We start from the raw sequence: 10,755 nt of genomic DNA, 5'->3' as shown, positions 1-10,755 counted from the left end.
CATCTTAGCTATGCTGGTCTCAAACTCCTGACCTCAAGTGATCCACCTGCCTCAGCCTGGTTACAGGCTTGAGCCACCGCGCCCGGCCTCAATATATAAAATTTAACTAGATTTGCAGAAACTCACGTGCGAAGACAAAGAAGGGTCATAAGCGATTTTGTGATCTTCATTACTGGCACATACAACCATAGAAGGATCATCACACAGCAGATCCTGAGGGGGAGCCATTTCCGGTGTCAGGTTGAGAAAATTAAACTCTGTCTTTGCAGAATGAGAGGCAACACATAGATTGTAGGAATAGGGCAAAGTCCCCTCGCTGTGGTTGGGAGGAACCCCGGGCCCAGACTTGGAGCAGAGACCCGTTTGAAAGCAGCCCTCAGTGTCGAGGCTGGAGGAACGTCGCAGGCGCAGGGCGATCGCTAGAATCACCGCGAGGAGAAAGAGCACTGAGATCAAGGCCAAGGCCACAACCAGGTAAAACTGCAGTTCCGTCTGGGGGTCAGAGGGCTCCGGGCGGTCGCTGAGGTCTGGCAATACCTCTTGCAGGCTATCCGCGAAGATTAGGTGCAGCGTGGCGGTGGCGGAGAGTGGCGGCTGTCCTCCATCACGCACAGCGACCAGCAGGCGCTGGCGGGCCGCGTCCCTGTCGCCCAAGGCACGCGCTGTGCGCACCTCACCCGTGCGCAACCCCAGGCTGAAGAGCCCGGGCTCGCTGGCCTGCAGCACGTGGTAGGACAGCCAAGCGTTGTGTCCTGAGTCTGCGTCCACCGCCACCACCTTGGTCACCAGGTAGCCGGGCTCTGCGGCGCGTGGCACCATATCGAAGAGGGCGGAGCCATCAGGCCCCAGCGCGGGGTACAGCACCCGTGGCGCATTGTCATTGAGGTCGCCCACTAACACGCGCAGGCTCACGTTGGCGCTGAGCGCGGGGGAGCCCTGGTCCCTGGCCTGCAGCGTGAGCTCGAAGGCGCGCAGCTGCTCGTGGTCGAAGGCGCGCTGCGCGAACACCACCCCGCTCTGCGGGCTCACGGACACGTAGGACAACAGCTCCCGCGGCTCCAGGTCACTGGCCAGAATAGAGTAGGAGACTCTGCCGTTGGGTCCCAAATCCGGGTCGGAGGCGCTTACTTGTGCAATGGAGGCGCCAGGTGGGTTGTTCTCAGACACGTGGACCACATAGGAGGCCTGATGGAAAACAGGTGCATTGTCGTTGATGTCGGAGATGTGCAGGGTGATGCTTGTCCTGGAGGAAAGGGCTGGTTTGCCCTTGTCGGTGGCTATGATTGTGACGTTGTAGTCTGCTGTCTGCTCCCGGTTTAGGGCTCCAGCAATCACCAGCTTGTAATAATTCTTCGAGGTGGATTCTAATTTGAAAGGAACTTCTTCCTGAATATAGCATGTCACCATGCCATTTTGCCCAGAATCCTTGTCTCGCACTTTTATGAGGGCTATTACAGTTCCAAGGTCTGAATCCTCTGGAATCTGGTTAGAGAAGGACACGAATGTCACCTCTGGGGCATTGTCATTCTCGTCAACAATTTCTATTTGAACATTACAGTGAGCTGTGTGTACTCCTCCATCCTTAGCTTCCACACTCAACACACATCTACTTGTCTCTTCAAAATCCAATGTGCCATTGGTTGTGATGTCGCCAGTATTTGGATTGAGATTGAAGAGGCTGGTACTTATTGGGGAATTGAGGAAGGCATAGGTGATCTCTGCATTAATGCCCTCATCCTGGTCTGTGGCCATCACCCGCAGCACGGAGGTTCCCCACGGTACGTTTTCTTGGAGGCTAACCCTGTATACCTCCTGGCTAAACACGGGAGCATTATCATTGGCATCCGTAACTCGGATCCAGATATGGGTGGTGCCGCTTAGAGGCGGGTCCCCGCCATCCATGGCAGTCAGGATTAAGCGATGAGAGCTCTGATGTTCCCTGTCTAGAGGTTTTTCCAGCAGTAATTCCGGATATTTACTTCCATCAGGACTTTCCTTCGTTGACAGAGAGAAGTATTGATTGGGGTTGATGGTGTATAACTTCAGTGAATTGCCTTCCACATCTGCATCTTGAGCAGAATCCAGAGAGAATTTTACCCCGGGTAAGGCTGACTCACAAATTTCTAAGTCAATGCCTTTTGCAACGAAACGTGGTGCATTGTCATTAATATCTTGGATTACAACAACCACGTGGAAAACATTCATTGGGTTTTCAGTGACCGTTTCGAATTCTAGTGCACACTCAAGTTTCCTTCCGCAAATCTTCTCTCGATCTATCCTACCGTTCACTAACAAATCCCCGCTCTCCAAACTAACGTTGAAATAATCCTCTGCACTAACCCGCAGTTTTCGAGTTGGCAACTCCCGGACACTGAGCCCCAGATCCTTGGCAAGGTTCCCCACCCGTGAGCCGTTGGCTAGCTCCTCTGGAATCGTGTATCGGATCTGCTGGGAGATGGCCCCGCAGAACAAAGACAGCAGGAAGGGAAACAGTACCTGACTTTTCATCATTTCGGCTTCTCTGGCTCTCCGCATTTCAGGAACTCTCCGCGGAGCTTCTTTCCTCTGGGATGTTTTTCAAAAAGAAATGGCAGCACCCTGGACTTCTGTGATTTGAGCTTAGGACTTATTAGTTAGGCGCTCGAGGGTGAACAGGAGCAGCGTCTGTGCTCAGTGCACCGGACAAAGCAGGAAGGCACCCTGCCTGACGCTCCTGCAGAATTGAGAGGCCTTCACTTCCTTTTGGTCGACAGCGGCGCCCAGAGGTTGTCTTGGAAAACTGCACAGGGCCCAGCTTTTTATCCTCAAAGCGCAACCTCTTGAATCTATGTACCCTGTCTTTAATTTGCTGGAAGGAACCACATACTCACATTTTCCCCTTTACATTTCAGTTTTCTAGTTTGTCATCATCAAATAAGGGTCTTCATCATTTCGTATTCTTTTTTCATTTAAAAAATTCACAAGGTACACTGCCATTTTTTTCAGTTTTGGGGGCAAAAAAAAATCTTCAGTGATTTCACTATATTTATAAACTCTGGCATGACTGCTGTATCCAAATAAGTGAATTGATAATTTTTATTTATATTTTTAGTGGACTAAAATACCTACCTTTCTGTAAATTCATCGGAATAAGCTCTCTTATCTAGTATTTTAAATCTCTCCATATATATGTTATCAATTCAGTAATACTTTTCAAAGATAGTTTTGCAAAAAAGAGGAAATCACAGCCTTACTATTATGTTAAGATATTTCTCTTCTTTATAAAATATAGATAATCTTTCCAGTTAAGTAGGACAAATTCTGATATTTTGTTAAAAGGGCCAAGTTAGTGTTGGGGTACACATACATGCTTTTATGAAGTGGAATCTCATATAATGTACATTTGTTTTTTGAAACCAGTGCTTCTTTTTTATATGAATGTATATTAAATACTCTAGGCTGGTTGCAGTGACCTGTGATCCCAGCACTTTGGGAGGCCAAGGTGGGAAGAACACATGAGGTCAGGAGTTTGAGACTAGCCTGTCCAACATGGTGCAAGCCATCTCTACTAAAAAAATAAAAATTTTCCGGGCATGGTGGCGGGTACCTGTAACCCCAGCTACTTGGGAGGTTGAGGCAGCAGAATCACTTAACTCAGGAGGCAGAAGTTGCAGTGAGTTGAGATCATGCCACTGAAGTCCATCCTGGGTGACAGAGCAAGACTCTGTCTCAAAAACATTCTCTATAATGCCAATTCTCAGCTCCAGCTGACTTATACCATTAATGAGCAAAACGAGTTTGACTTGACCACTGGTAAATATTGGAGAGGTATTCAGAGTTCTTAGACACCCAATTTTGGAACTTATTCTGTAGTTCCAGGCTTAGAACCAGTCTTGGTTCAAAGCAAATCCCTTTATTTCAAATGCATTACCAAATGAGATCCAACTCAACAATTTATTCTGCTATTTTGCAGTGCTCACCCATACTCATACTCTAGTCGAAACAGCCTATTATCTGTTTTCTTAAGATACCTTTTCACTTGTTTCCTTGCATCATGCCTTTATACTTTCCATTCCTTTTATTATGAACTTCTCCTCCCTTTCTGTTGTAATGGATTCTTGCCCATTCTTCAAAAAAATAAAAATAAATCCTTTTTAGTGAAAATGGGATGTCTGAGATCTTCCATTACCTGTACAAGTAGGTGGAATTGTATGGGTTCCATACTCTCAGTGTATTTTCATGACACATATATAGGCTATGTTTCATATAGAATTCTTAGAAATTATCTTTGAGCATCCAAATTTCCCCTGACACAGCTAATTAATTTTTTTTCTCCTTTCAGGGAAAGTGATACTGATACTATAAACATTTTTTTTCTAAAAATGATATGTTAAAAGTTACATGCCTTTTTCTTTTGAGACAGGGTCATGCTATGTTGCCCAATAGGTCTCGAAGTCCTAGGCTCAGAAGTCCTCCCCTGGCTATGGGCCTTTTAAATTCTGTGATGTATTTCCATGTTTGAGTGACAATACACCTTACTCTGCTTACAGCTTTTGTGTTCTGACCCTGTTGTCTCATACATTTAAATGTGCCTTTTCCTAATATATTGAGGGAGGAATCTATTCTTTTGTTTGAGTTCTAATAAAACATATTTTGGTCTAATTTTGGATGACTCTCATATGATTTCATGAGTGAAAATAATTTCATAAATTGCAGAATAAGCCAACAATTTCTGGCTCAAGAAAGTTGTAGAACATGACAAAAGAAGGGACTTCTATTCCATTGTTGGAAGAGATTGTCTGGAAATCTCCCGCAGAGGCTGAGACATATTCCTTTACATGTTTTTGATGTTCTTCTCAAGGACAAGAAATACCACTCCAAGGCTCATAATAATTTAGCTAGGTGAACTTTCCACCCTCAGGCAAAATGTTGAAATCAATATGAATATACACATAAGTATATACTTTAGGCATATGTAACAGGCACTATAGGTAAAACCATTTGACCAGCCTCTACTTTTTTTTTTTTTTTTTTTTTTTTTTGAGATGGAGTCTCTCTCTATTGCCCCGGCTGGAGTGCAGTGGCCCAATTTTGGCTCTCTGCAACTTCTGCCTCCTGGGTTTAAGCAATTCTCCTGCCTCAGCTTCCCGAGTAGCTTGGATTACAGGCGTCCACCACCATGCCCAGCTAATTTTTGTATTTTTAGTAGAGACAGGGTTTCACCATGTTGGCCAGGGTGTTCTTGAACTCCTGACTTCAAGTGATCCACCTGCCTCGGCCTCCCAAAGTGCTGGGATTACAGCATGAGCCACTGCACCCAGCCTCTACATTTTTGTTCTCCAATTTTTATGTTATTGAGATGAAAAGAATAACAGGCCAGGCATGGTGGCTCATGCCTCTAATCGCAGTACTTTGGGAGGCTGACGTGGGCAGATCACTTGAGCTCAGGAATTTCAGACCAGCCTGGGAAACATAGCAATTGCCCCATCTCTACAAAAACAAAAACAAATTAGCTGGGAGGGTGGCTCGTGCCTGCAGTCCCAGCTACTCGGGAGGCTGAGGTGGGAGGATCACTTGAGTCTGGGAGGTCAAGGCTGCAGTGAGCCGTGATCATGCCACTGCACTCCAGACAGAGTAAGACCCTGTGAAGAAAGAAAGAAAGAAAGAAAGAAAGAAAGAAAGAAAGAAAGAAAGAAAGAAAGAAAGAAAGAAAGAGAGAGGAAGGAAGGAAGGAAGGAAGGAGGAAAGAGAGAGAGGAAGGAAGGAAGGAGGAAAGAGAGAGGAAGGAAGGAAGGAAAAGAAAAAAAGAGTGTCATCTGTCTTGGAAGGAGTCAAACATAATTTAATTTCATGGGCACAAAATATCTTTTATTCATATGTATTTTTACTTGTGTGTATCAGGATAAGCTATACAGGTTGGAATGACAAACTCTAAAGCACAGGGATTTAAAATGAAAAAGGCCTATTTATCACAGGTATACAAACCAGTGTTGTGTTTCTCTCATCATAGTTACTCAAGGACCCAGGTAGAAGGAGCAGTCACAATTTCAAATAGTAACTTAGAGATCTGAAAATTCTCACAGTGGCAGATTCCTCTAGGAAGTGACACTTTATTTCCACTCACGATGTATTATTTTTTCCCTAAGCCCACTCAACCATAACCAGACCGGGGAGTGCAGTCCTACTATAGGCCCAGAAAGAAAGGGGGACAAATATTTAGTCAAAGGACTAATGACAACCTCATGGCTTTATTTCTCAAATACATATGTGTTAAAGCTTTATAATAACCACATTCTCATACTTGTTCTTAATAATCAAAGAAATAAATAAACTCACCTGAAGTAGGTTGGAATCTCCTTTCATTTCAAGTAAATCCTGAGTTATCAGAAGAGGCTCGCTTTTCTCACAGCTCTCCTGGCTGATGAGCGTGTCCGCATAGTTGGGCTGGGGGAAAATCAGGTGGCTCTTCCGCGAGTCCGCAGTGAGGGAGACCTCTTGGGAATAGGTCTGCAGGAAAGCTCGAACCCCGTCCACGCCCACAAAGTGCGAGCCGGGCGTACTCGCCAAGCCGCCTCCCGAAGCCTGCAGCAGGCGTGACTTGTGCCAGCGCCGCAGCCTGTGCGCCAGCAGCAAGATGACGAAGGCCAGGAAGACGCAGGAGACCGCGGCCACCGCCACCACCAGGTACAGAGTGAGGTCCGAATCGTTGGGCTTGGCGGAGGGCTCGAGGCTGCCCAGGTCGGCCAGGATGTCGGGGATCCTGTCGGCCACGGCCACGGTGAGCGTGACAGTGGCGGAGAGAGGGGGCTGGCCGTGGTCCTGGACGGCCACCACGAGGCTCTGCTTGAGCGCGTCTCTGTCCAGCAGGGCTCGCGCCGTGCGCACCTCGCCCGTGTGCAGACCCACCGAGAAGAGTCCCGGCTCGCTGGCCTTGAGCAGGCGGTAGGACAGCCAGGCGTTCTGGCCCGAGTCTCTGTCCACCGCCACCACCTTGGTCACCAGGTAGCCGGGCTCTGCGGAGCGGGGCGCCAGCTCCACGCCAGTGGAACCGTCTGTGGGGAGGGCGGGGTACAGGATCTCGGGCGCGTTGTCATTCTGGTCCAGCACGAACAGGTTCAGCGACACGTTGCTGCTGAGTGGAGGGTTCCCGCTGTCGCTGGCTGTCACCAGTAGCTTCAAGTCTCTAAATTGCTCGTAGTCGAAGGATCGCAGCGCGTATAGGACGCCAGTGTTGGAGTTGATAGAGACGAAGGAGGACAGGGGCGCCCCCTGGAGAGTGTCCTCGGTCAATGCATAAGTGATGCGGGCGTTGTTGTTGCTATCTGGGTCCTGGGCTGTCACTGAGAAGATGGAGGCTCCTCTGGGGTTGTTTTCTGGAATGTAGGCGGAGTAGGATAAATGAGGGAAGGTGGGTGGGTTGTCATTGATGTCAATCACATGCAGGGTGATGTGAGTTTCTGTGGACAGTGGCGGGCTTCCCCCATCTGAGGCTCTCAGACTAATGTTATATTCTGATATTTGTTCGCGGTCCAGGGATGTGGCCGTCACTAAGCGGTAATATTGATCTACTGATTTTTCTAACTTAAATGGCAGATTTCCCAGGACAAAAACTTCAACCTGCCCATTCTGCCCAGAATCTCGGTCATGCACGTCGATAAGAGCAATTTCTCTTCCAACGGTGCCCTCTTCTGGGACTGAGCTTGTGAGAGACGTGATTGTAATTTCTGGAGCATTGTCATTCACATCCAGAACCGTGACTAGAATCTTGGCTCTTGAAAGAAGACCTGGTCCATCCTGTGCTTCAATTTTAATTTCATAGAACATGGCATCCTCATAATCTAGACTTTTTAATATTGATACTTCTCCACTCACTGAGTTAAGATGGAAAATCTCAGCGATTTTCCCAGGCATTTTATCTAGAATATAAGACACTTGAGCGTTGAATCCCTCATCAGGGTCAGTGGCATTCACCGTGAGCAGCCGGGTACCCACAGGAACGTTCTCCCAAACACTCACACGGTACTCAGGCTGAGTAAACATTGGTGGGTTGTCATTTGCATCCAGGACTATCACTTGGATGTGCAAGTTGCCAGAGTGGACAGGGTCGCCACCATCAGAGGCAACCAGGACAAGCTGGTGAATTTCTCTTTTCTCACGGTCCAGGGCCCGCTCCAGCACCAGCTCTGGATACTTGGCCCCCTCAGAGACGCTATTCACAGCCAGGGAGAAGTAGTCATTGGGGCTAAGCTTGTAGTTCTGCAGGGAGTTAATGCCTACATCTGGGTCAAAAGCAGTTTTAAGTGGAAATCGGGTTCCAGGAACCGTTAGTTCACCAATTTTTATTTCCAATTCCTCTGTTGGGAAATTAGGAGCATTATCATTAATATCTTTAATTTCTATTTCTACTTCAAAAATTTTCAATTTATCCTCAACCAGAATGTTAAATTTTACCAGACACAGCGGGATCTGAGCGCAGAGCTCCTCCCGGTCTATCCTCTCTGCGGTGACCAAGCTGCCGCTTTGCGGATTCAGAGAGAAAAGCTGCGTCCTACCTCTGGAGACGATGCGGACTCCGCGCTCCGCCAGCTCCCGGGGCTCTAGCCCCAGGTCGTTAGCGATGTTGCCCACGAAGGAACCTTTATCTAGCTCCTCAGACACCGAGTAGCGGATCTGACCGGATCCTGTTTCGCACAGCGTCCCCAGGAGCGCGCACAGCAGGGCCAGTCCTCTGCCATTTCGGAAACTCAGGCAATTGGTCATTTCCTTTTCGGTGAATCGCTTTCTCTGAATTCGGTTCCAGTTTCCTACGACGGACTCCAATCTTATTTTCTCAAGAAACGAAGTCTTTTACGGGCCTAATTCACAGGTCAAACAGCTGGTTGACTAAGAGGTGAGGTTGGCAGCCGCCCCGGATCTTCTGAGTCTGATTTGCTGGTTCTTTGCATTTTAGGAGCAAGGAAATGGTGGACTAGGTCTCCAGCTGCGTTCTCCTTCTTGATTGGTCAACAGCGACACTAAGAGGCCTAACCGTTTACTGCATCCTCTCAGACACATTATTTTTGAATTATCCAAGACCTGAAATCCTTCTTGTCAGAGATAAGAGGACTAGTGTTGATTTAACATAATTGAATTGATATATGTTAAACAGTGTCACCTCAAGTTATCTTTCTTGGGAATCCATGCGCTAACCTTAATGCCACCAATATTGCTTCAAACATAGTGGAGTTAACTGTTTTGAATTGTTCAGTTTAAGAAACACACAGTAACAAAGAACTTGCCCTAAGGACCAACACAACTATTAAAAGACATGACCACCACTTGTTCTTCCACCACTGAACCTTGATAATGTGTTTATTCTTATACTTACTACATTTATCAGGGTTATTTGATAAGATATCCACCTCCTCTTTGACCTTTCCCTCTCTATACTCTTAACTCTCTAAGAGCTGAGACAAGGAAAAAAAGAAAAGAAACACACAGAAATCAGCCATATTTATACATTATATTTCTTTAAGTTTGTTCTTGGTGACCTGATAACTTAGTTTCGATATTTGTTGTTATTTAATATTCATTAAACAAACACATAATTAGGCGTCAGACAATATGTTTGGGGATTTAAGGTGAACAATATAGACACAGTAGCTTCCTTCACAGAGATTATAAGGATATAAAAGCAAACAGGGAATTGCAGTGTACTGAGATAATTACCATAATGGGAGAAGCCAAGGGGGTTAGGGGGGCCTTCAATTGGGCCTTTAATGTTAGCAAAGGCTTTCCCAGGAAACATGAGAGGAGTGGATCAGTGAAAAGGCCTGGATGTGGGAGAGAACAGCATGACAATGCCTAGGTGTGAGAGAGAAATCACAGACCTTCAGGGTACTGAAAGAAGTTTCCTTTGTTTAAATCTAGACTGTAAGGATGTTTTTTCAAAACCCACAACTGAAACTAGTAGAAATAAGCTTTTATGTTCCAGAATCTCTTTCCCCATAAGTTTCCAAGCACAGAAATATAAATACAATATATTTGTCGTTTCAATCATGATGCATTACATATCTATGCATAAGGCATTTATTCTTGTGGAGTTACTACACACACTAAAAATAACTTTGCTTTAATTTTCCTGTTTATACTTTATTATTCACTTACAAGTAAAGCTATTATGACATATTATTCCACAGTGAGTTCCAATTTTACTCATAGAGAATTATGTAATAGTAACCAAAACAACACGTTGTCTCAGAAAATTTTTTCTTGATCAAATGCAACAGAAAGAATCACAGCACTTTGAGAAATATGGTATCATTCAATAAAAGGCTCAATTGGTACATGATAATTTCCAAATAAAAATAAAAAATGATGCCAGTTACATAGAACATTAGTGTGCTTATTATTCTCTGTTATTAAATACATAACCAACATACTAAAAGCCAACGTAGGAAGAGGAATGGGGAAAGAAAATTGATCAGAGGGGCACTAGGATTGGGTGAGGGATTGGGAACATTTCTAGCAGCTATTGTGAGTAGAAACCTTGAGAAGAGAGAGGTATAAAGAAGTTGGTTCTGGGCAATTGTATGATATGAATCTTTTGTATCTTTTCTTTAAGCAAAACTATATTGAGGATATATATTATTTTAAAGATTAAAAGACAGTATGGTTCCCACGTATGAGAAAGATAAAAAAAAGGAGAAACCTGTTTATTACCACTCTACAGCTTTATTATAGAGCAGATGATAAGTCAGTCACTTCTTCAAGAAGCATATAGCTTAGAGGCTAATG

The 10,755-nt window shown here is 45.5% G+C and overlaps 1 protein-coding gene across 4 annotated transcripts in view; it reads right to left on the bottom strand.

Annotated features, from left to right (window-relative positions):
* Positions 1–10,755, bottom strand: part of LOC100979108 (protocadherin gamma-C3) — a 191,335-nt gene that overhangs the window by 159,510 nt on the left and 21,070 nt on the right. Inside the window, exon 1 of one of the 4 annotated variants that reach the window (XM_014345024.4) lies at positions 6,316–9,387. The exons of 2 other annotated variants lie outside the window; for them this stretch is intronic. In XM_014345024.4, coding sequence (XP_014200510.1) covers positions 6,316–8,739 — 2,424 coding nt within the window. In that variant the 5' untranslated portion in view covers positions 8,740–9,387. Of the gene's footprint in view, positions 1–126; positions 6,162–6,315; positions 9,388–10,755 lie in introns of those variants that run through there. One more of the 4 variants, XM_055112727.2, reaches the window with a different exon arrangement.

Source organism: Pan paniscus, chromosome 4 (assembly GCF_029289425.2).
Source record: "Pan paniscus chromosome 4, NHGRI_mPanPan1-v2.0_pri, whole genome shotgun sequence".
NCBI classification, from domain to species: domain Eukaryota; kingdom Metazoa; phylum Chordata; class Mammalia; order Primates; family Hominidae; genus Pan; species Pan paniscus.
The sequence above is the reverse complement of the archived record's forward strand: the minus strand, read 5'-3'. Positions and strand labels throughout refer to the sequence as shown.